Source organism: Phocoena phocoena, chromosome 3 (assembly GCF_963924675.1).
Source record: "Phocoena phocoena chromosome 3, mPhoPho1.1, whole genome shotgun sequence".
NCBI lineage: Eukaryota > Metazoa > Chordata > Mammalia > Artiodactyla > Phocoenidae > Phocoena > Phocoena phocoena.
Genome location: NC_089221.1, coordinates 140,383,674 through 140,407,519, shown reverse-complemented (window position 1 = coordinate 140,407,519; position 23,846 = coordinate 140,383,674). Strand labels below are relative to the sequence as shown.

Genomic DNA, 23,846 nt, shown 5'->3' with positions numbered 1-23,846 from the left:
ACAGATTCTTCTATTTCTCCTTGTAAATCTATCAATTAAAAAAAATATGTATTTATTTTTGGCTGTGTTGGATCTTTGTTGCTGCGTAAGGGCTTTCTCTAGTTGTGGCGAGCAGGGGCTGCTCTTCTCTGCGGTGCGCGGGCTTCTCATTGCGGTGGCTTCTCTTGTTGCGGAGCATGGGCTCTAGGCGTGCGGGCTCAGTAGTTGTGGCACACAGGCTTAGTTGCTCCGTGGCATGTGGGATCTTCGCAGACCAGGGCTCAAATCCATGTCCCCTGCATTGGCAGGCAGATTCTTAACCACCGTGCAATCAGGGAAGCCCAAATCTAGCAATTTTTGATTCATGTATTTTGAGACCATGACTGGGTACATAAATGTTTAGGTTTTGGCCTCCTGATGAACTGACTCATTTATCATTATGAAATGAACTTCTTTATATTCCCAGTAATATTCTTTGCTCTGAAATCTATTTTGTCTGATATTAATACAGCTACTCTAGTTTTTGTTTTCAATTGGTTAACATTATCATGGCATATCCTTTTTTTTTTTCTTGTGGTAAGAATATTTAACAGATCTACCCTCTAGGAAAATTTTAAGTGTAAAATACAGTATTTTAATTATAGGCATGATGTTGTAGAGCAGATCTCTAGAACTTACCTTGCATAACTGAGATTTTATGCCTGTTGATTAGCAACTCCCCATTTCCCCTGCCACCCAGGCCCTGGCAACCACCATTGTATTCTCTGCTTCTATGATTCTATTTTAGATACCTCATTTAAGTGGAATCATGCAGTTTTTGTCCTTTGGTGATTAATTTAGTTTACTTGGCATAATGTCCTCAAGATTCATCCATTTCTTGCACATGGCAGGATTTCCTTCTTTTTAAAGGATGAATAATATTCCATTGCAGGTATGTATCACATTCTCCTTATCCATTCCCACATCTTGGCTATTGTGAATAACAATGCAATGAATGTGGAAGTGTAAATAACTCTTTGAAATCCCGATTTCAATTATTTAGGATAAATACCCATAAGTGGGATTGCTGGATCATATGGTAGTTCTATTTTTAATTTTTTGAGAAAGCTCCATCTTATTTTCCATAGCATCACACCATATTAAATTTCCACCAACAGTGCATAAGAGTTCTATTTTTTCTACACCCTTGCCAACATTTACTTTGCTTCTTTTGTCATGCAGAAAGTTTTTAGTTGCATCTAGTCCCACTTGTCCATTTTTGCTTTGCTTGACTGACCTTTTGGTATCATAACCAAGAAATTGTTGCCAAGACCAATGTCATTAAGTCTTTTCCATGTTTTGTTACAGTAGTTTTAGTTTAAGGTCTTATGTTTAAGCCTTTAATCCTTTTTGAGTTGACTTTTGTGTAGTGTAAGATAAGGTTCCAATTTCCTTCTTTCGCATTTGGATATCCAGTTTTCCCAACACTATTTGTTGGAGAGACTATTCTTTCCCCATTTCCAAATGGAATTTGTCTGTATTGCTGTTGAATCAGTGTGTTTGTGGGAGGAAGGAGGGCCCAGGTCTTCCTCTCCCTTCAGCATGGTGTACCTTTTAACACCCTTGTACTTTTCACCTGTTTTTGTCATTATATTTGAAGTGTATTTTTGTTGGCAGCATATAGTCAAGTCTTGCTTTTTAATCTAATTTGATCATTTCTGCATTTTAATTGAGGTATACAGACCATTTACATTTAATGTGACTATTGATATGGTTAAGTTTAAATTCATCATACTGCTATTTGATTTCTTTTTGACCCCTCTGTTCTGTTTTCCTTTTCCTCTTTTTCTGCCTTTTTGTGAATTAATTGAACTTTTTTTTATGATTCCGTTTTATCTTCTTTGTTGGTTTATTGGCTACAAGTGTTTTATTTTAGTGATTGTGTTAGGGTTTACAGTACACATTGTTAAGTTACCAGTCTGTCTTCAAGTAACATTATACCACTTTACATATAGTATAAGGAACTTACAATCATATACTTGCATTCTCCCCTCCAGGGCCTTGAGCTATTGCTGTCATATTCTAATTTTAAGTATGTATAAACTACAGACCACATTGCTATTCTTTTTGTTTAAACAGTCAATTATATTTTAAAGACACTAATAAGAAAAAAGTTTTTTATGTCTGAAAGTAAGTTTTCATCTTTGCTTCTGAGAACTATTTTTGTTGAGATAGTTTTAGGTTGAGTTTTTCTTTATCATTGCTTTTCAGCAATTTGTGATGTTTCATATTTACTGTTCCTAGATTTCTAGTTTTCATCATATTTGGAAATGTTTCCACCAGTATTTCTTCAAATGATTTTTCTGTCCCCTCCTTCTATCTTCTGGGAACTCTGATTACATATATATTAGGCTGCTTGAAGTTGTCCCAGAGCACCTTGGTGTTCTGTTCATTTTTAGAATCTTGTTTTAATTAGATGTTACTTTAAAATTTACTTTTTTGAGTGCTTGATATTTTTATAAGCCTATAACTTTTCTTGAGCTTTGTTCTGGGATGTAATAATTAAGTTTCTTAGAGTCTGATCCTTTTGGTTCTTCCTTTTAAGATTTGTTAGGTGGGACTAGAGCAGTGCTCATTTTAGCACTAATTATTCCCCAGTACTGAACACTTCTGTATACCCTACTCAATGCCCTATTAATCATGAGGTTTTCCAGTTTGGCTTGTGGGAACAGGTAGTATTTTCTAGCCTGTGTGAACTTTGAGCACTGTTACTTTTAATTTTGGAGGGTGGCTATTCCCTAGGCTTCAGGTAGTTTCCTTATATATACGACTAGTCAGTATTCAGGTGATTACTTGAGGGACCCTTTGTGTATCTCCAGAATTCTCTCTCCCTGCAATTTTCTCCTTTCTAGTACTATGTCCTGCAATCTCTAGCCTCTTTCTCATCTCCCCAGGTCTCAGTTCTGTCTTTTCAACTCAGTTAGTTCGGTGGGCTCTGCCTGGGTTCCCCTTCCCTGCATCATAGTTTGGAAACTCTCTCAAGGCTATAAACAGCGAGCAACTGTAGGGTTCACCTTGATTTTCCTAAACTCTAAGGGATTGTTGTGTTTCTTATCTCATATCTAGCATCTTGAAAATCATTCTTTTGTATATTTTGGATAGTTTTAGGGGTGTGTGTGTGTGTGTGTGTGTGTGTGTGTGTGTGTGTGTGTAGGGTAGGAGGAGGAGCAATAAATCTGATCACTGTTACTCCATCTTGGCTAAAAGCAGAAGTCTTGAAATATTTCTTTTTTTTTTTTTTGCGGTACACGGGCCTCTCACTGTTGTGGCCTCTCCCGTTGCGGAGCACAGGATCCGGACGCACAGGCTCAGTGGTCATGGCTCACGGGCCCAGCCGCTCTGCGGCATGTGGAATCTTCCCGGACCGGGGCACGAACCCGTGTCCGCTGCATCGGCAGGTGGACTCTCAACCACTGCGCCACCAGGGAAGCCCCGAACTTTTTCATTTTATTAGACAATTTTTCTAATTTCTACATTTCCTCTGAACTTAATTATGTATTAATATCTAATAAAATAATTTATTATGAAGTTATTCTTACTGTAATAGTCTCTGTTGGTCCATCAATGGGGAAACATTACAAAAAAGATGGACTATAATATCATACCAACTGTGTTAATCAGATATTTTAGATGGAGAATGACCACTTTCTAAGTAGTATATTACCATTAGTGATTCTGGAGACAAGTTGGGGAGGGGAGGGCAGAGACAATAAACACAGCTTAAATAGAAGGATTAACGTAACTTCATATAATACAAGTTGTATAATTGGGTCAATGACTTAATGTGTGATTTTATTTCATATTACTTAAATATAAATCAAACACCCAGGAATCAGGCAGATGCCAAGTAGCATAAGACAAATTCTCTAAAGAGGTTATGAGCAGAGTTTCTAAGAATTAACCGCAGTTTGTTAAAAATGCAGATTTTCAGACCAAATCCCAGATTTTAATTTAGGAGGACTGGGGTGGGGTCTAGGAATCCATAAATTATTAATCAACTCAGTGACTTTGGTAAGAGATAAAGAGGTTGCTATAGAATTAAGCATACCTTTATTTCTTACTTGAACTGGATAAATGGATGATGGGTAGGACAGAACGAACACTATTAGGAGAATCAAAATAGAGGCAAGCCCAAGCCAAGGTATTTTAGCCCTTAAGGTTCAGATTAGACAAGACTTCCAATATCAAACTAAAAAACCTGGGGATTAGAGTCCTGAAACCACCTAAGGTTTCAGAATACAGAAATAATAGTATGAGAGTCAGCATTTTTAAAAGAATATTGACTTGATGGGATGAGCTGCAAAGCTGGAAAGCCTGTCAGAAGGTTTAGAATGAGGTAATAAGGGTAAGCATCAAGGAAGAAGTAATGACAATAGAAACTAAAATGTCAGAGACATTTAGTAAATGTAAAAGTTCTGAACTTCCTTTCACATATGTAAGGAGAGGAAGTTAATATTAAATAGGAGATTTAAAAATATTCATTACAAAAAATAATAACAAAAGTAGCAATAATAACAATAAAAATAATAAGAATGAAATAATCTTCAACAGGCTTTTCAGATGTTTACTTGCATGATTCTTGAAACTCCATTAAGATCTCAGGAGCAGTTTGTATTGCCTGAAAGGAGTATTAAACAGTAGTGTTAGTTTTCTAAATTAAAATGAATTCATCAGTCACTATGAACTAAAAACAGGCACCTTCTATCTTCTCTAAGGCAGATGAAGCAATGCGTGTGCTCTTTAGCATAATTTTATTTCTATTTCTTCATTCACTATTTCAGCCAATTTCAGTTTATTGTCAAAGATACAGAGATTTGTAGTCAAGAAAGAAGGAAAATCTACTTCTTCAAAATTACAAATTGGACATTTAGGTTAAAAATGCCAAGGGGGGCTTCCATGGTGGCGCAGTGGTTGGGAGTCCGCCTGCCAATGCAGGGGACACGGGTTCATGCCCCGGTCCGAGAGGATCCCACATGCCGTGGAGTGGTTGGGCTCGTGAGCCATGGCCGCTGAGCCTGCGCGTCCGGAGCCTGTGCTCCGCAGTGGGAGAGGCCACAACAGTGAGAGGCCCGCGGACCGCAAAAAAAAAAAAAAATGCCAAGGGTATGATAGAGGGATTAACTCTGGTAGGGGGTGGGTAGGAGCAAAAAAGTCAGAAGAGGTTTCAAGGAAGATATAACTTGAGCTGGGCTTGAAGGACAGATGGGATTTGAACAAATGGAGAATAGAGAGTATGGAAGCAGGAAAGAAAAGGCATTTTATACAAAAAATCTCAGTAAGAATTTCTTTTATATCAGAAACTGTTAACAAATTTTCACAAAGATGGACAACTTGCTCAATGCTGTGAAAGGAAATCCAAAGGAAGATGAGACTTATGGACATTTATTCATTTCCTACCTTCTTTTAGCGGGGTTTTGAGAACAAAATTTTCTTTACTTTCATGAAGAAAAGACTTTGAAGGATCAAAGTGTTTGATACCCAGAACTTTATTCAATTCCTCCTGAAGTTTTGTTTCATGTTGTTTTCTTTTAGCAAGTTGAGCGCGGAGTTTTGACACCTCCTATATAAGAAAAAATACAGTCAATAAATAATTATTGAAGATCATGTTGGTGAAATGCATTACCAATGTTACCGACAATTCCAAAGTTGTTCATTTTTCGAAACTTAATGGCAAAAGCCTACTAGATATAGGCTTTCAGACTATAAATTACAAAACGACTTTGAAGAGCTGCGACAAAGACGACAAGTCATTTAAATCTTCTTGTCCCTCTACAGGTACAAAGCTATGTTTCTGATAAAAGTTCAACACCAAATTAAATGCTGAGATGAGATCCACTACAAGCATGATAGCATGAGAAGCTCTGTCGACCTGTTCCCTAGTGATATAAAAAATTATAAAAAGGCAACCACTTAAAGCCTCTGAAAATGGTCTTAAGGTAAAACAGCAAGTGAAGAAATATTTATTCAAGCAGATCCACAAAAAGGTGGTTAAAAGAGGCAGCGGCCTATTGTGTTTGAACCAGTCCTGTTTCCTTTCTCTCCAATCCCTGCTTAGCGAAGCAAAGACTTTACATCAGACCCTTGCAGCCAAGTGCACAGGGCTCCCTCTTTCCCTAGCTCCCAGTCAGAGGCTTTTCCTGCCAGGAGGAGCAGGACATCAGCATCTCTCATCTTGCCCCCCAGCTACCTGTTACTCTGAACCACAGCAAATGTTGTTGAGAGGTGGAGGGTCTTTTCTTTCAAGGAATGGAGGCCTTATATCAGGTGCAGAGTGCTGAAAATACTGAGACCCTGATCACCCTTTCCCTGGCTCATGAGACAATGGTTTCAAACCAAGAGAGGCAAGGTGAGAGAACCTCAGGGTGCTCCCCATCTCTCTCTCCCCACAAGTCTACTGAGCATCTAGCTACTGGGACAGAGGTGTCATTCAGAGAAAAGCTTGCCATTGTCCGCAAATCCAGCTCTGAAGCCTGGGCTCAGAAATTTTGCCTGGTGGGAGAAGCAGGCTATAAAACACAGAGCTCCTAATTTATTCCCAAAGGAACTGACTTCACTTGCAACAGAGCTTAGAGAAGTTCAAGCTGAAGGGTGCTCTCAAGAACAGTAGAGGGACTTCCCTGGTGGCGCAGTGGTTAAGAATCCACCTGTCAATGCAGGGACACGGGTTCGAGTCCTGGTCCGGGAAGATCCCACGTGCCGCAGAGCAACTAAGCCTGTGTGCCACAACTACTGAGCCTGCGCTCTAGAGCCTGTGAGCCACAACTACTGAGCCCGTGTGCCACAACTACTGAAGTCCATGTGTCTAGAGCCTGTGCTCTGCAACAAGAGAAGCCACCACAATAAGAAGCCCATGAACTGCAACAACGAGTAGCCCCTGTTCGCCACAACTAGAGAAAGCCCGTGCACAGCAATGAAGACCCAATGCAGCCAAAAACAAACAACAACAACAACAACAAAAAAAAAATAGTAGAGTTTGTAGTGCAAGGGAATTGGAAAGTGATTCAAAATGTAGGCTAGGACTTCCCTAGTGGCGCAGTGGTTGAGAATCCACCTGCTGATGCAGGGGACACAGGTTCGTGCCCTGGTCCGGGAAGATTCCACATGCTGCAGAGCGGCTGGGCCCGTGAGCCATGGCTGCTGAGCCTGTGCGTCCGGAGCCTGTGCTCCGCAACAGGAGAGGCCACAACAGTGAGAGGCCCGCATACCGCAAAAAAAAAAAAAAAAAAAAAAAAAAATGTAGGCTAAATGGTAGGCTGTCTGCTTTGTAGAGGAGAACTGCTGAATGAGACAAGAGGGAGGAGCCCTCCTGGAGTACTGACCTAAGACACAATTCCAACAAAAGGGCCAGAATTAGATTGGATTAGTCTGTACAGCAACTTATTATGCCCCAGGGCATTGTTGAAAATAACAGAGGGATAAGCCAGCAGCTATGAGTGTTTGGGGAGAGAGGAAGACAGCCTTACCAAAACCAAAGTCATCTCAGGGTGACTGTGGGCACACCCCAAACTGAACCTTCCTCAGTAGCAACATCAGAGGCACAAACTACTGGGGCTGGGGAGGAGGAATAGACTTCACTAAATAAGAAATAACAACACACCTGGAAAGGGATAGCAGTACCCAGAGGTGCTACCGCATCTTATCTAAAACATCCATTTTCCAACAAAAAATTACGAAGTATGCAAACAGGAAAGCATGATCTATATACTGGGAAAAATCAGGCAACAAAAACTGTCCAAGAGAGTAATCAGATATTGAATTTATCCAAAAAAGATTTTAAAGCCATTATAAACATGTTCGCAGAAGTAAAGGAACTAAAAAAAGGGAGTATACTCAAATTGCTAGAATCAGAAATGAAAGAGGGGACATTACTACTGATATTACTAAAATAAAAAGGATTGTAAGGGAATATTATGAACAATTGTATACCAGCAAATCAAATAACTAAAATGAAATGAACAAGTTCCAAGAAATCCACAAACTCCTGAAACTGTCTCAAAAAGAAGTAGTCAATCTGATAGACCTCTAATAAGCAAATAGATTAAACTAGCAATCAAAAACCACCCACAAAGAAAAGCCCAGGTCCAGAGGACTTTACCACTGAATTCTACTACACATTCAATAAAGAATTAATACCAGTTATTCACAAACTATTCCAAAAAACCGGAAAGGATGAAACACTTCCCGGCTCATTTTATGAGGTCGGCACTACCTTAATAAAATAAAACCCACCCCACCCCAATATCAATATCAACAGAACTAAATGTGATTTTACAAACCGATTTGAGTTGGCTATTTTCATCTTTCAATTTCACAACATGCTTGATTTTTTGCTTTAGATTCTGATGACCCAATAATTTAGCATACGAATCTCTTAGTTTATTCAGCTGCTCCTCAACTGCACCATGTTCATTCAACAACGCCTGTTTCTCTGCTTCAAATGCATCCAGTTGTAGCTGAAAAATATATTTTTTTATAAAGTTAAGATTTAAAACTGCTAAATCTTACTTGACTCATATAAACTATAAGTACAACTAAAGTGAAAGAAAATAAAAAGGCAAAAGACAAAAAAAAAGATTATGCTGACTTACTCTTAAGGTTCTCCATAAATTGACCTTTTTTTTTTTTAAATTGATTCTTTTTAAAAAAAGTTGTTTTTCATTTCAAAGATCATTATTAAAACAGAGGGAAAGAAATGAGGAAAGAAGCCCTGCTAGCCAGCCTAATCTGTATCAGCCACATCACCCCATCATAACTCATACGGTCTTCTGACTCTATTTAACTACCAAAATTAGCATTTATCCTTTTACGATCAGCGTATTAGAGAAACACTGAGAAAAATCATAACAAAGTTAAGTGTCACAAATTTACATAGCTTAATGATCAAAAGTTCACATCAGCAGAGCCTTCTAAGCTATTAACTTTAAGAAGCTTATTAAAAGGTAATTTAAAAATTTTTAGTTTTAGTTTTGGCTGCCTTGGGTCTTCGTCGCTACACACGGGCTTTCTCTAGTTGCGGCGAGCAGGGGCTGCTCTTCTTTGTGGTGGTTTCTCTTGTTGAGAAGCATGGGCTGTAGGTGCGTGGGCTCAGTAGTTGTGGCACACGGGCTTAGTTGTTCCACAGCATGTGGGATCTTCCCGGACCAGGGCTCGAACCCACGTCCCCTGCATTGGCGGTGGATTCTTAGCCACTGCGCCACCAGGGAAGTCCTTAAAAGGTAATTTCTTAAGCCTATAAAGATTACATTAAAAAAATGTATGCATAGGGACTTCCCTGGTGGCGCAGTGGTTAAGAATCCACCGCCAATGCAGGGGACGTGGGTTCGAGCCCTGGTCCGGGAAGATCCCACATGCTGTGGAACAACTAAGCCCGTGTGCCACAACTACTGAGCCCACATGCCACAACTACTGAAGTCTGTGTGCTCTAGGGCCTGCATGCCACAACTACTGAGCTCGCATGCTGCAACTACTGAAGCCCACTCACCTAGAGCCTGTGGTCCGCAACAAGAGAAGCCACCACAATGAGAAGCATGCATACTGCAATGAAGAGTAGCCCCCGCTCACCATAACTAGAGAAAGCGCACACGCAGCAACGAAGACCCAAGGCAGCCAAAAAAAAAAAAAAGTATGCATAATAATGGAATAAAATTTATAGGCTTTTTAAAATAGGAAGTTAAATTGTTACTGTAAATGCACAGCAAAATGATCTTTCAGAAGAAATCATGTCACTTTCATGACTGACAGGGAACAACATGAATTCTTAAATACAAGTAAGCTAAGTCCTAATTGACAGACCTGAAATGGTTTTGTTTTATTATATAATTCTTCATAGAGGAGACGCCACTTATTCATTTCCTCAGTTAATTCTGCCGTTGATTTTTCTTTTCCAGCTTTTCTGTAAGGGAAAATTAAATTTTAAACCATAGTATACTAGAAAAAATAACTGAGACACATGGCATTTCGGTTCTAAACATAAATTACCTTGCTTCTCCCTTTTCCAGTTGTTTCTTAAAGTCTTCGCCTTGTTGCTTGAGTTGGTTCTGCAAATCAGTTATTTTTTTAAGAAAAGAAACTGTGATTTCTTTAACTTCTGCTTCTTTAAGTGCTGATTTGGTCTGCAGATCTAGAAGCATCCTTGGGTTTGAGAGAGAAGAGTCCACTAAACAATTTACAGCCATTTTAGTTTCTTTAACTCAAGCAACTATCAAGAATTGTACTTTTTTAACTGTGTAAATTCTTAATTTGCAATTGAAGATCACACAAAGCAAGCCATGGGACTACAGTTTCCTGCATCACTTAGTAGCTGGCTTTCAACAACATTAAATTGTCTTAATGGTTCTCAGGTCACAGGTGCCGCCAGATTTTATTTTTCCCCAATACCTTGCATATTCTTGATTTGCATTCTCAGTTGCCAATATCTCATGCTGAACATCCTCTGCACTTTTCTCAGCCTTGGCCACTTTTTCGTGAAGTGACACGTTCTCCACCTTAAGATCTTCTATCTCACTTGCGGCTGATGCTTTATAGCTTATAAAAAAGAAAAAAGGTTAAAGGATTTTTCTGACTGCTGTATGCACGACAAACCTATAGCTGATTAGCTTATATTTTATGCACTTCTAGGCAGGGGTCCCCAACCCCTGGCCCGTGGACCGGTAGCGGTCTGCAGCCTGTTAGGAACAGGGCCGCAGAGCAGGAGGTGAGCTGCGGGGCGAGCTAGTGAAGCTTCATCTGCCACTCCCCATCACTGGCATTACTGCCTGAACCACAGCCCCGCCCCTCCCAGTCCCAACCCCATGGAAAAACTGTCTTCCATGAAACCAGTCCCTGGTGCCAAAAAGGTTGGTGACTGCTGCTTTTAGGTAAAACAAATAAAATCTTATCTATTTTTGCATTTGCATAGGTAAGAATTCAATGTTTTGAAGTCAGTACTTATATGAACTTATATGACACATGCTGTTCATTTAAAGAGTCAAGTGCCTACTATGTGCGGAAACTAGGCCTAGAGATGCAAAGAAATCAACTACCAAACATCGAAATTATCCCCAAACAAAAAGCCCACACATCCTTCCACCTATTGTCACACACTTTATCATCCTGTGGGTAAGAGAGGGAAAAAAATGCCCCCACAGGTCTTTGCAAAAAAAAAAAAAAAAAAGGAAAAATAAATATATATAATTAAATTTGTAGTAAATGTTTTGAAGGAAAACTACAGAACACCTTAGCTGATTAGCTGATAGAAATGGAAGAGGCCTTTCTGAGGAATTTACAGTTAAGCTGAGACATGATGGATAGGAAGGATTTAGCTAGCCAGGTGGGGACAAGTATTTCAGAGGGAAAAGATGCATATGTGCTCAGAGACAGGTAGAACACAGTCCATAAAGAGCTGGGACTGGAGTCTAATGAACAAGAGAGGCAGGGGCAGAAGCAAGAGGCATGAGGCCAGTCATCACTGGTGGGGCACAGTGAGTGGGATTACCTGAGGGATAAAGGAGAGACTTCAAAGGTCTCTAAGTAAGTGTGTAGATTATTCTAGAGATACGTGGAGAACTGACTGGGGAAGGGGCAGGAATGCTAAACTGGAGGATTAACTAGAAGGCAATTATTTTTCAGCCCAGGTGAGTGGTAAAAGAATCTTGAACCAAGGAGTTGGCAATGGTAAGATATGAGCTCTCTTTTGGAGGCAGAATTGAAAAATTCAAGAAATAGATTGGATGTTGGGAGAAGGGGAGAGAAAATGATCAAGATGACTCTAAGATTTATGGAATGAGAAGCTCAGAAGATGGAGATATCACTGACTGGGCTCAACAAGAATGAGAAACTAGAGGGAGAAAGAGGTAGAAAGGAGATCAAGAGCTGTTTTGGTCAGGTTAATGTTAGACGATAGTGAGACACCTACTTGCAGAAGTCAAGTAGGAAGCTGGATACATGGGTAGGAAGCTGAAAGGATAGGTCTGGTTGGAAGAAATAAATTTTAATGTTACTAGCATACTGATGGTGAGTGACATCATAGAATAGTTGAAAACTTCTTAAGGCAGTACTTTTTAAAATAGCAAGAAGGGAAATCGCTTTTCAGGGTTGAGAATAGCACTAAAAATTATATATATATTTAATTTATATAATTCATATTCATGTTGACATGCGTAAATTATAATTAAAATATATATACTCACATACATTATGTGTGTGTGTGTGTATATATATATGTATGTCATAATATATCAGATGTAGGAACAGATCACAGGGGAAAGAAGGTACTAGTCAATGAATGGGTACTAGGCAATTGATTATCCATATGGGAAAACAAAAGTAAATTTTATCCCTTTATCACTACACATACAGAAGTCAGTTCTAGGTGGAAAAATGAAAAGTGATACTTTGGAACTTTTAGAAAAAAAATAGGTGAATATCTTTATGTTCTTGGGATAGAAAGAAGTTTTGGATGTGAAAGTGTTCAATAAAAATTTATAAACTTAAGCACATTAAAATCAAGAATTTCTATTCATCAGAAGAAACCATAGGCACTTCCCTGATGGTCCAGTGGTAAAGAATCCACCTTCCAATGCAGGGGCCTCGGGTTCGATCCCTGGTCAGGGAACTAAGATCCCACATGCCGCGGGGCAACTAAGCCCGAGTGCCACAACTATTGAGGTCGCATGCCTCAACAAGAGAGCCCATGTGCCGTAAACTACAGAGCCCACGCACTCTGGAGCCCGCGCGCCACAACTATAGAGCCCATCCACCCTGTAGCCCGGGCACCACAACTAGAGAGAGAAAACCTGCACACTAAACTAGAGAGAAGCCCAAGCGCTGCAAGAGACCGCATGCCGCAATGAAAGATCCCACATGCCCCAATGAAGATCCTGCGTGCTGCACCTAAGACCCGATGCAGCCAAAAAAATAAAGAAAAAAAATAGATAATCAGCAAGGACCGATGTATACCAAGGAGGTCTATCAACACTCTGTAATAACCTATGTGGGAAGAGAATCCAAAGATGAATATATATATGTATAACAGAAAAAGATACTGTACACCTACAACATATACAATATTGTATATAAATGTTACCCCCAAAAATAAAAATTAATAAAAAAAAGAGGTAGTGACACACAAGCTTTAAAGAAAAAAAAGAAGAAACCATAAAGAAAATGAAAAGACAAGCCACACTTTGCGAGAAGATATTTGCAACCCATATCACTGATAAAAACTACAAATCAACGAATAAAAGAAATGAAATGAGAGAGAAATGAAAAAAAGTCACATACAAGCCTGTTACAGAAAAGGAAAGATAAATCATCCATAAGAAAAAGCTCTTTTACACTTATTACACTGGCAAAATTTATGAAGTCTGACAAGTTTTGGAGGGGAGATAGATCATTGAGAACTCACACATCACTAGTGGGAGTGTAGATTTTCACACCCACTTTGTAAAGTGATTGGGCATTAAATTTTAAGGTTGAACATTCACTTAAATATTACTATAGATAAATTCTTACACGTGTATACTAGGAGACCACAAGAATATTCATAGAGAACTATTAAAAAAATGAAAGAAATGGGAAACAACCCAAAAGCCCAAACTGAGAATGGAAAAATAGTGGTAGATTGATAAAACCAAATATTCTATAACAGTGACCATGAATGAACACTGGCAACACTGTGATTCAATCCTAGAAACATACATAACGCAGAGTGAAAAGGCAAATCCCAGGATATGGCATACATTACATGACATTTTTGGTGAAGTTCAGGAAAAAACAAAATTAGATAATATATTATTCATATGGATATACATGCTATAAAATTATACACAGGAAAAAAAGCAAGGAAATAATCAATGTAGACTCTGAGATGGTGTTATCTGTCAGAGGAAAGCATGAAGGCATGAAGATGGGATAGTGGAAGAACTCATATATATATCAAGCGGTTGAAAATCTTTTAGCCTGTAGGTTGTCTTCTATGAGCTCATGCATGTTAATTTTACCTTTATGCTTTATAATTTATGTATACATTGTATATCTTTTCTATTTATTGAACTTACTAAAATAGATAAAAGAAGAACCCTTACCCCCAAATTATATAAAGTATATATAATAAGTAAAAATGTTAACATTAATATACTCTGGTGTGAGACTGTGTGATGTATCGGTATTTGTTGCAACTTGTAGTCCCCTCCAAAATAAACTTTAAAAAAAGGAAAATAACAAGTGAGAAAAATAGGAAGTGAAGAAGTGGATACAGTATATAATCTTCTATCAAGAAGATGGGCTATGAGATGCAAACTATTATATATAAGATGGATCAACAACAAGGTCCTACTGTATAGCACAGGGAACTATATTCAATATCCTGTGATAAGCCATAATGGAAAAGAATATGAAAAGGAATGTATATATATGTATAACTAAATCACTTTGCAATACAGCAGAAATTAGCACAACACTGTAAATCAACTATATTTCAATAAAATAAATTAAAAGAAAAAAAAAGACGATGGGGGGAATTCGCTGGTGGTCCAGTGGTTGGTTGGGACTCCACGCTTCCATTGCAGGGGGCACGGGTTCGATCCCTGGTCGGGCGAACTAAGATCTCACAAACTGCGCGGCCAAAAAAAAAAGGCTATGAAGAGGAGTAGAATTTTGGGGTAAGAAGGGTGCTGGGAGTGACAGGTGTTATTGGATAACTGCAGAAGGAAGTGGGGGGTAAAGAGAGACTTTTTAAAATGTATTTTAAAGATGAAGGCATATTAACATGATTTAATATTGACTGGAAAAATTCTAGAAGAAAGGCTGAAAATTATGAGACAAGGGATAAATGATAGCATGAAGTCACTGAAGGTTAAAGGAATTAGATACTTCATCTGTAATAAGTGGGAGGAAGACGGGATGAGCATAGATACAGGTGCGTTTACAGGTTTGATGAAGAGGAAATAAAAGCGTTTGGATTCTTCATGAGGAAAATGATGACATCAGGAGAGTCAGACAGAAGTGCCAAAGGTCTGAGAATGCATGAAATTTGAAGTGGGTAGTGGGAAAGGGAAATTACTATATATTCTAAGATACGAGGTAACATTAAATGCCCATGATGATTGGACACTATGGAATTTAAAGTAATACCAATTGTTTTATTTTTGTGATTATTTTGTTGACAGATGTTCCTACATAAACACCCCTCCTTGCTCATGTATGTTCGAGAGTGCAGTCTCCCCATACAAATACCTTTCAAATTGAGTGGTAACATCTCTCAGGCTCTGCACTGTACTGTTATACCTTTCCTGCAAAAGCAGTGTGGCCTGAGCATGAGCTGCGTTACTTTTCTCCAGTTCAGCTTCTTTCCTAAGAAAAAGGAACAGTTAAAAGATAAAATGCTAACCGCAAATCATTAGTCTCAGAAAGAGACTAGGATTACCTTTGACACTGTGAATCATATATCCCATATCTTCATGTTTATATCAGATACTGGCAGCTTAGACCCAAATTTATGACCTACATCTAATAGCCTGTTCATTTACATACAGCTTCATTTTATCTTTCCTGCTTTTATTTTACTTCTGTTTTCATCCTAATTTACTTACTTATCGTTTCATATCATACGTACTTAGGTAGGTAGTTTAAACACTTTTTTGGAAGAAAGTAGATTAAAAAGACTCTGAAACAAAATCTTGATAGCAGCTAAATCTAAAGAATGTGAAGGATTACCAGTTAAAAAGCACTAGGGTTGAATAAAATTTAATTCTCTGCATTTAGACATTTAAGGAACACTAGGTACAGTTAAGTTAACTTCATTTTAAGAGTTCTTTTGAAAAAAGAGTTACAGAACTATGTGGATTTATTTTGATTACACCAATTACCCACATAATAAATTGTTAATTATCCAAAGATTCAACAACTTATCTAGTAGACTATTTTGCATAGACAGAATGGCTTTTAAGACATCTTTATAAATATATACTACAAGACTATAGAGATTTTAAAAAATATTATTACATATTACCACAATGGTGATACAACATTTTTGGTAGGCATATGAGCTTATGAGAGATCTTGTAAAGAACTAATAAAAACTGTAAGTAAGAAGCATTATTCACTTACAGACTAAGTTGGACACTGAGACAAGATAGTTGATCAAATTCATTCTGTAATGAGTATAGGGTTTAAAAAATAAATACCACAGCTAAAAGCAATCAACTAGTACTAAAGGGTTTATAATAAAAATGTTCTCTTTCCTGCCCCCTAGAGGAATCGTTGTCAACTTCTAAGTTTTTCTCTTAAGCTTGAAATTTCCAGGCTGGAAAGAACCTTAGAAATGATCTCATAAAACTCCTTTATTTTATATCTAATAAAACAGAAAATAAAAGAAATTAAGATTGTCTTGCTCAGAATCACACAACTAGTTAACAGATCTAGGAATAAAATCCTTATCTCCTGACCTCTGGACTGAGTTCGTTGAGTTAGAATAAATGATTATCTCATCTTTCTTTCCTAAACTGACATCATCCACTCAAGTTTCTTAAAGTACCTGTTCCCTGAGGCTGGCTGCAATATAGAACAATCCCCCTAAGTACACTTTGGTAGTGTTCCCCAAAATGCAAGCATAGAGAAAACTTTGGTGTTTTTTTAATCAGTAACAAAAGAAAACAGAAAAGGGATTAATAACAAAAGTACCTAATAAGAGATAGATATACACTTGTGAAATAAGTGGCAATTCTGTAGCTTTATGTCTAGTCCATGGTTCCTTGCTAGAAAATGTTTTACTGCTGAAATCCCAAGGATTCAAATATTTATTCACAAATTGAACTCAAGAATCAACCCAGATATTTTTGTTTTATTTTGTTTTTATACTTTTTGTATTTATTAGCTCTCTCTCTCTTTTTTTTAACAACTTAAACTTTTTATTTTTATTTTATTTTATTTTATTTATTTTGGTTGTGCCAGGTCTTAGTTGCGGCAGGTGGGCTCCTTTGTTGTAGGTTGTTAGTTGTGTCATGCAGATCCTTAGTTGTGGCACATGAATTCTTAGTTGAAGCACGCATGTGGGATCTAATCCCCTGACCAGGGATCGAACCCCTGTCCCCTGCATTGGAAGGTGGGTTCTTAACCACTGCGCCACCAGGGAAGTCCCTCAACCCATTTAAATAAATGTAGTGGAGAAGGACCTATAATGTGATGAAAATAGTATGGAATAAGAGTTTAAAAAAAAAAAAAGCATGAGATCTCAGGCTTTCTACTTTTTTTTTTTTAAACCCACTAGCTTTGTCTACCTGAAATTGTCCTCTTCCTCTTTCTGGCTTTGGAGACTGAGGTTATTTATTTACTTATTTTTTTATAAATTTATTTTATTTTTGGCTGCATTGGGTCTTCGTTACTGCACGTGGGCTCTCTCTGGTTGCAACAAGTGGGGGCTGCTCTTTGCTGTGGTGTACAGGTTTCTCACTGTGGTGGCTTCTCTTGTTGCAGAGCACAGGCTCTACGTGCCCAGGCTTCAGTAGTTGTGGCACATGGGCTCAGTAGTTGTGGCTCACGGGCTCTAGAGCGCAGGCTCAGTAGTCGTGGTGCACGGGCTTAGGCTTAGTTGCTCCGTGGCATGTGGGATCTTCCCGGACCAGGGCTCGAACCCATGTCCCCTGCACTGGCAGGCGGATTCCTAACCACTGCGCCACCAGGGAAGCCCCAGGCTTTCTACTTTTAATGACAAATTTTTAATTTTTGAATGTTTCCCAGTTCTGGTTGTTTTTTTCCCATTGTGCTTTTTGATTGTTACTTCTGAAGTGTTTGTGCTCCCTCAAAAGAGGTAATTAAAAGTATAACTTACACTATGATGCATATATGGACAAAAAATGGAAATGTTTCTTATTAAAGGGTGGGAATCTTACTATTTTGGGTATTTTTCTAAATCTGTTATCATTGTAATGCTAATGTCCAATAATTTTTAGAAAATATAAGAGCAGTATAGGAATACAAAATTTTGGTTATTAAAACTCTCTTTAGTTAAACCTTGGGCCTTAAATAAAGAAAGGGCATGGCTTCTGACTTTGGCTGTCATACTTGTTTATATGCACATCCTATGCATGTACTTTACCTGTCTGTGTTTATCCCTTATTTGTAAAATAATTCCAACCTCACCACTCACACGATTGGTGTGAGAATCCTGAGAGAACGTACTAGAAAACACTTGTCAACATTTGAAGTCATATATAAAAATGAAGTCCTATTAATACAAACCCTTTCAGTCTTTCTTCTATGAGTTTTAGTTCTTCACCTCTAGATTCTGATTCTTCTTCCAATTGCTTGACCAGGCTTTCAACTTGTTCCTCCTTTTGCTGTAATTTATCTAGCTCATCCAGTGCTTGCTTTAATTCTCCCTCAAAGAGATTCCTCTCTTTAACCATTTCCTCTTGAAAAGAACATAGCTTCTGTTGAAGACTAGAAGATAATTCCTGCATCCAAATAGAAAACCATCAAAATAATTTGAAAGCTTTGGAAAATTTAATAAATAATTAAATTAAATTGAATGATTTGTGAGGTTTTACTAAGGGCAAAAAGGAAGTACAGATGATGAAGTATGGACACTAAATTCAAGAGCCTCCAGGAAACTTGAAAAATAGAGAGATATCATATTTATTTTATCATGGATTATATCCTACACTTTGTTAACATTATGGTAAATGCTATTTCAGTCTTTTTTCCTACGCAACACACACACACACACACACGCGCGCGCACACACACACACACACACACTTAGAAAACCAAAATCATATTCTACAACTGACTTTTATCATTTTTCTCATATGATTTATATAAAAAGAGTACTATGATTTCAATGTTATATAAAATATTTTAATGTTATATAAGATGAGTAAATATGAATAAATACAAATAAATCACTTGTGAAAAAATTCTGACATTACAAATAAAATGAAAATTGCCTACTCATATTCTAACCTTAGTTTTCCCATTCCAGAGATAACCACTAGTTTGGTATTCTATGCCTTATGGTCTTTTTCTCTCTATTTATATACTTAAAGTGTAAATGATATATACTGTGTATGTAAACCTCATTTAAAATATCATAAAAATAGTAGTTGAGATCTTTTCAAGTCAATATATACAGATCTACTTAATTCCTTTGTTGTTGCAGATTGCCCAACGATACAATATTTCATGTGCATGTGAATGCCTGCTTGCCCAACTCTCACCAATGTGTCATATTAGTAAATGTTTTAATATGTGTCAATCTTGTAAGTGACAAAAACAAATTATTTCTATTTCTTGGATTACTACTAAGGTAGAGCATCTTCTCGTGTTTACAGACTACCTGAATTTCTTTTTTTTTTTTAATTTTTAAAACTTTTTGGCTGCACCATGCAGCTTGTGTTATCCTAGTTCCCCAACCAGCGATGAAACCTGGGTCCCCTGCAGTGGAAGCATGGAGTCCTAATCACTGGACCGCAAGGGAAGTCCTGAAGCTATCTGAATTTCTGCTTCTAAGAATTATCTATTTCTATCCTATGCCTATTTTTTTTTTTTTTTAGTGAATTGTCTTTTTTTCCTCATTGATATGTAAAGTGTTCTTTATGTAATCTGCATTTTAAAAAACTGTCACTTTCCTTTCTTGTCTAATTAGACACTCTTTTACCATAGAACTGTAAATGCCTATGTAGTGATCTAACACAAGAATGTGCTGAAAAATTTTTAAAAACAATTTCCTTATTTTGCTTCAACTGTTGCTTGAATTTTCTCACATTATGAATAACCCTGTGGTGAACAGCAGTTAAATATGTGGCATAGGCACGATTATTTCCTCAGGATAAGATTCTAGAAGTAGAATTGCTGGATCAAAGGACGTATACAATTTAAAGGTTTTCTGATAGGGAAATGTATTACCTAAAAGAAGCACTAGCGTTTTAAAATATTGTAGTAAACTACCTTCTCTTGTTGCAGAAGTGAATCAATTTGCAATACTTTTTGTTGTAGCTCTTCATGTTCTTGTTGTTCAAGAACAGACCTCTCTTTTAAGTTTCGTATCTCAGAGTTTAGATTTTCATCCTGTTCTCTGTCCCTATTGATGAGGTCTTCTAGAAAAGGGAAAACATTAACAATGCTGTAATTAGATACTAATATTAACTTTGAGAAACCCAGATTCCCATAATATTCCACTATACTGCTTTGTAGCATGTTACAGAGATCAAGTATTTCCAAAGGGGGGAAAAATAACTCTGAAGTTGGTATGATTACTATATATAAAATAGTATGTATATTATATAATAAAACCCCCAAACCTAGTTCTATGTATCTACCAATTTTAAATGGCCACCCAATGGGGAAGTCAAGAACTGCACAACCATATATATTTCAATCAAGACAAGAAATATATTGAAATAAACAGATAACAAATATCGTAAAAGACAAAAATTCCCAAACATAGAACAAAATTTTTGTTGTTTATATAATTATTTTAGAAAGTTGTTATAACATAGCAGTACTTTTAAAAAATATCATCGGTAGTACTTATCTAAAGAAAGTAGTACTATAAACAGTGGAATACCTTTTTCTTTTTCAAGCAGCTGGCATTTAGCATTCATGTCTTCTACTTGTTTAGACAATATAGCAACATTTTCCTCCAGAGACTGCTTAAGGCTTAAAACTTCATGATTCTTCTCTTTCAGATTTTCTTCTAACTGGGCAATATCTAGCTTGTATTTTTCCACTTGATCTGATGCACAACTGCATTAAAACAAATTATGTTGAAGAGCACATCTATTTAAGCATAGGGAACATTAAATGAAAAGAGATGAAAATGATGTATTCATCACAGTTCAACAAAATAAAGTCCAATTTAAAACTACTCTTCATATTACCTTATTTCTTCGATGTATTCTAAAAGTTTTTCTGTTTCAGATTTTTCATCAATCTTTTCTTTCTCTATTGAAATACTAAAAAAAAATTGCACATATTAATATACACAATAATCACGCATAATGCTTACTCTGTACCAGATACTGTTATCTCAGGTAGGCTGACTCCGGAGTCCAAACTCCTCACCATTCACTTATGTGACCCCTCAAGTTGACAATTTAATATATGCAAATAGGAGGCTCAAGTTTTTTATTTTTAAGTAAGAAAGCTTTCAAAATATATTCTGACAAAAGGGTTATGATGATGAGAGTCATCCTCTGCAACACTCCAAGTGTAACAGAAATCATCTTTTCTGTAGCTTTCCTAGCTTCCCCACCCCCCACACATACAAAATAACATTTTGTGTGCCACAAAGCCTTTGTTCCAGGCTGCCTTATATTCAGTTACTTATGTGTTTACCTCCTCCAAACACCACAATTTGAGAAACGGGCAAGCGACAAACAGACACCTTACAAAAGGATATATACGAATGGTCAATAAGCACATAAAAAGATGCTCGACATTAATAACAACAAATTAAAATCACAAATGAGGGACTTCCCTGGTGGTGCAGTGGTTAAGAATCCACCTGCCAATGCAGGGGACATGGGTTCGAGCCCTGGTCTGGGAAGATCCCACATGCCACGGAGCAACTAAGCCCATGCGCCACAACTACTGAGCTCACGCGCCACAACTACTGAAGCCCGTGTGCCTAGAGCCTGTGCTCTGCAACAGAGAAGCCACCGCAATGAGAAGCCCGTGCACTGCTATGAAGAGTAGCCCCCGCTCACCACAACTAGAGAAAAGCCTACACACAGCAATGAAGACCCAATGCAGCTAAGAATAAATAAAATAAATAAATTAAAATAAATAAATAAAATCACAAATGAGATACTACTTCATATCCACTAGAAAGGCCGAAATCAAATAGATGACAACATCAAATATTGATGAAGATATGGAACAGATGAAACTATCACACATTGTTAGGTGGGAGTGTAAAACAGCAAAACCACTTTGAGTGTTTTAAAAATGTTATAGGTATACAACCCTATGACACAGAAATTCCACTCCTAGATATTTACTCAGAGAAGTAAAAGCCTGTGTCTACAAAAAGGCATATATAGTTGACTTACTGATAATAGTCAAAAACTGAAAACCCAAGTATTGATCAATAGGAGAATAATAAACAAATGGAGGTATATTCATATAATGGAATACTACTCAGAAATGAAAGGAGCAAATTATAATACACCCAACAGTACAGGTGAATCTCAAAAAATTATCTTAAACAAAAGAAGCCACATATACACACATATGCATGCATGTGGTAATAAATGTCCCCAAAAAGGGCAAACTAATTTATGATGATAGAAGTCAGAAAGTGGTTGCAGGGGTACGGGGGCAGGAACAGGGGAGCAGGAAGGAGCACGAAGGAACTTTCTGAGGGGATGGCCACACTGTCTACCTTATTTGGGTGGTGGTTATACAGGTGTATACAATTGTCAAAAGTCACTAAACTGAATACTTATGATCTGTGCATTTTACTGTATACGAATTACAGCTGAGTAATAAAAAGAAGGCTAGGATTGTGCATTCATCACAGCTCCCTATACCAATACTTCTCAGTTTTGGTCTCACTACAACCTCCGTAAGATTATGTTGTTAGAAAGACCATGAGTCTTTCCTCATTATTGATATAGAAGATGTACAAAAGTAATACATTCATACATCTTTCAGCATAAAATGTTTGGGAATGATTAGGGCTCAACTGTCACTTAGGAAGAGAAATAGGGCAAGTAGAGGCAGGCAATGAGGTAAGTATGAAGGGAAGGTTAAAGTCTCAGTAAACAATAACTAGCCGAGAAAGGTAAATCAAAAATTGGTTATACACACACACACACACACAGACACACACACTGGTTATACAAAGGAATCTCTTTCCTTTTAGTCACTCACATCTTCCCCTCAAGTTGTGCTATTTTCTCCTGAGACTCTTCGAGATTCTTCTGGGTAACCTGCAGCTTCACCTCCATGCCTTCTTGTTTAGCCATCATGCTCTACACAACAGAAATATCTGTTTTAGGAAATGAGAACTTGTTCAGATCCCCCACTCCAGACACAGCAAACTTACCAAAGGTATCACTCACCCTCATCTTTATTTCTCTTTTGTTTCTAAGTTTCATCAACTCAAGGCTTAGAATTCTTAAATTCTTCTGGTTACTATCATCAGAAAACTAAGTACAACGAACATAAAAAATCGAGAAATATTTTCTATTAAGTCCTGTAAAAAAAATCACTTAAATATTGATTATCTAGTATTGGGACTATTATTTGCCTACAACATACTCTGGTAGAGAAAAGAGCCAGGATTACTGGTTTTACACTACTACTGTTCTTGTCTCTCCTTTTCCTTCATGTGACTTTCTGGTCTACTTTTGAAATCAGCTTCAGTGGTCATTTATCTGTATATGCTAGAAAGTCCACTGTGTGGCTCTAAAACAAGCTTCTTGGAGAGAATTTCGTAAAGTGTGTTTGCTTAACAAAATGCATCTGCATTGTTTGGTCTACTTTGAAATATGCAGACTATAGGGTCCATTGCAGGCCTAAAAAATCAGAATCTCCCTGAGTGGGGCCTAGGAATCTGCTCCCTTCCCCGTGCTTAATTCTTATGCATTCTTACTCCCTTTGTAATCAAAGAGCCCAGCACATGACAGGCCCTGAATAAATGACTCTTATTAAGCTGAAGAGTGATTTACAGCTTCCTTCTACATCTGTAAAAAAGCAAGACGACCATGTTAAGTCCTTTAAGATCATTAGTATATTAATATTGATAAATACAATTTATCTATTCAACACATTTAGTCCACACAATTATTCATTTCGCACTATTATTTCCAAAAGGATTTGAGATGGAAGCTTGCTATTATGCTATT

General features: G+C 37.4%; 1 protein-coding gene across 1 annotated transcript in view; it reads right to left on the bottom strand.

Annotated features, from left to right (window-relative positions):
* Window positions 1–4,616: 4,616 nt before the first annotated feature.
* Window positions 4,617–23,846, bottom strand: part of HMMR (hyaluronan mediated motility receptor) — a 28,833-nt gene continuing 9,603 nt past the window's right edge. Inside the window, exons 6-18 of the mRNA XM_065873416.1 lie at window positions 23,061–23,147; window positions 22,870–22,970; window positions 20,874–20,948; window positions 20,561–20,739; window positions 19,942–20,090; window positions 18,235–18,449; window positions 15,232–15,348; window positions 10,396–10,542; window positions 9,997–10,149; window positions 9,811–9,910; window positions 8,295–8,471; window positions 5,416–5,578; window positions 4,617–4,636 (exon numbers count right to left, since the gene is read on the bottom strand). Coding sequence (XP_065729488.1) covers window positions 4,617–4,636; window positions 5,416–5,578; window positions 8,295–8,471; window positions 9,811–9,910; window positions 9,997–10,149; window positions 10,396–10,542; window positions 15,232–15,348; window positions 18,235–18,449; window positions 19,942–20,090; window positions 20,561–20,739; window positions 20,874–20,948; window positions 22,870–22,970; window positions 23,061–23,147 — 1,683 coding nt within the window. The remainder of the gene's footprint in view (window positions 4,637–5,415; window positions 5,579–8,294; window positions 8,472–9,810; window positions 9,911–9,996; window positions 10,150–10,395; window positions 10,543–15,231; window positions 15,349–18,234; window positions 18,450–19,941; window positions 20,091–20,560; window positions 20,740–20,873; window positions 20,949–22,869; window positions 22,971–23,060; window positions 23,148–23,846) is intronic.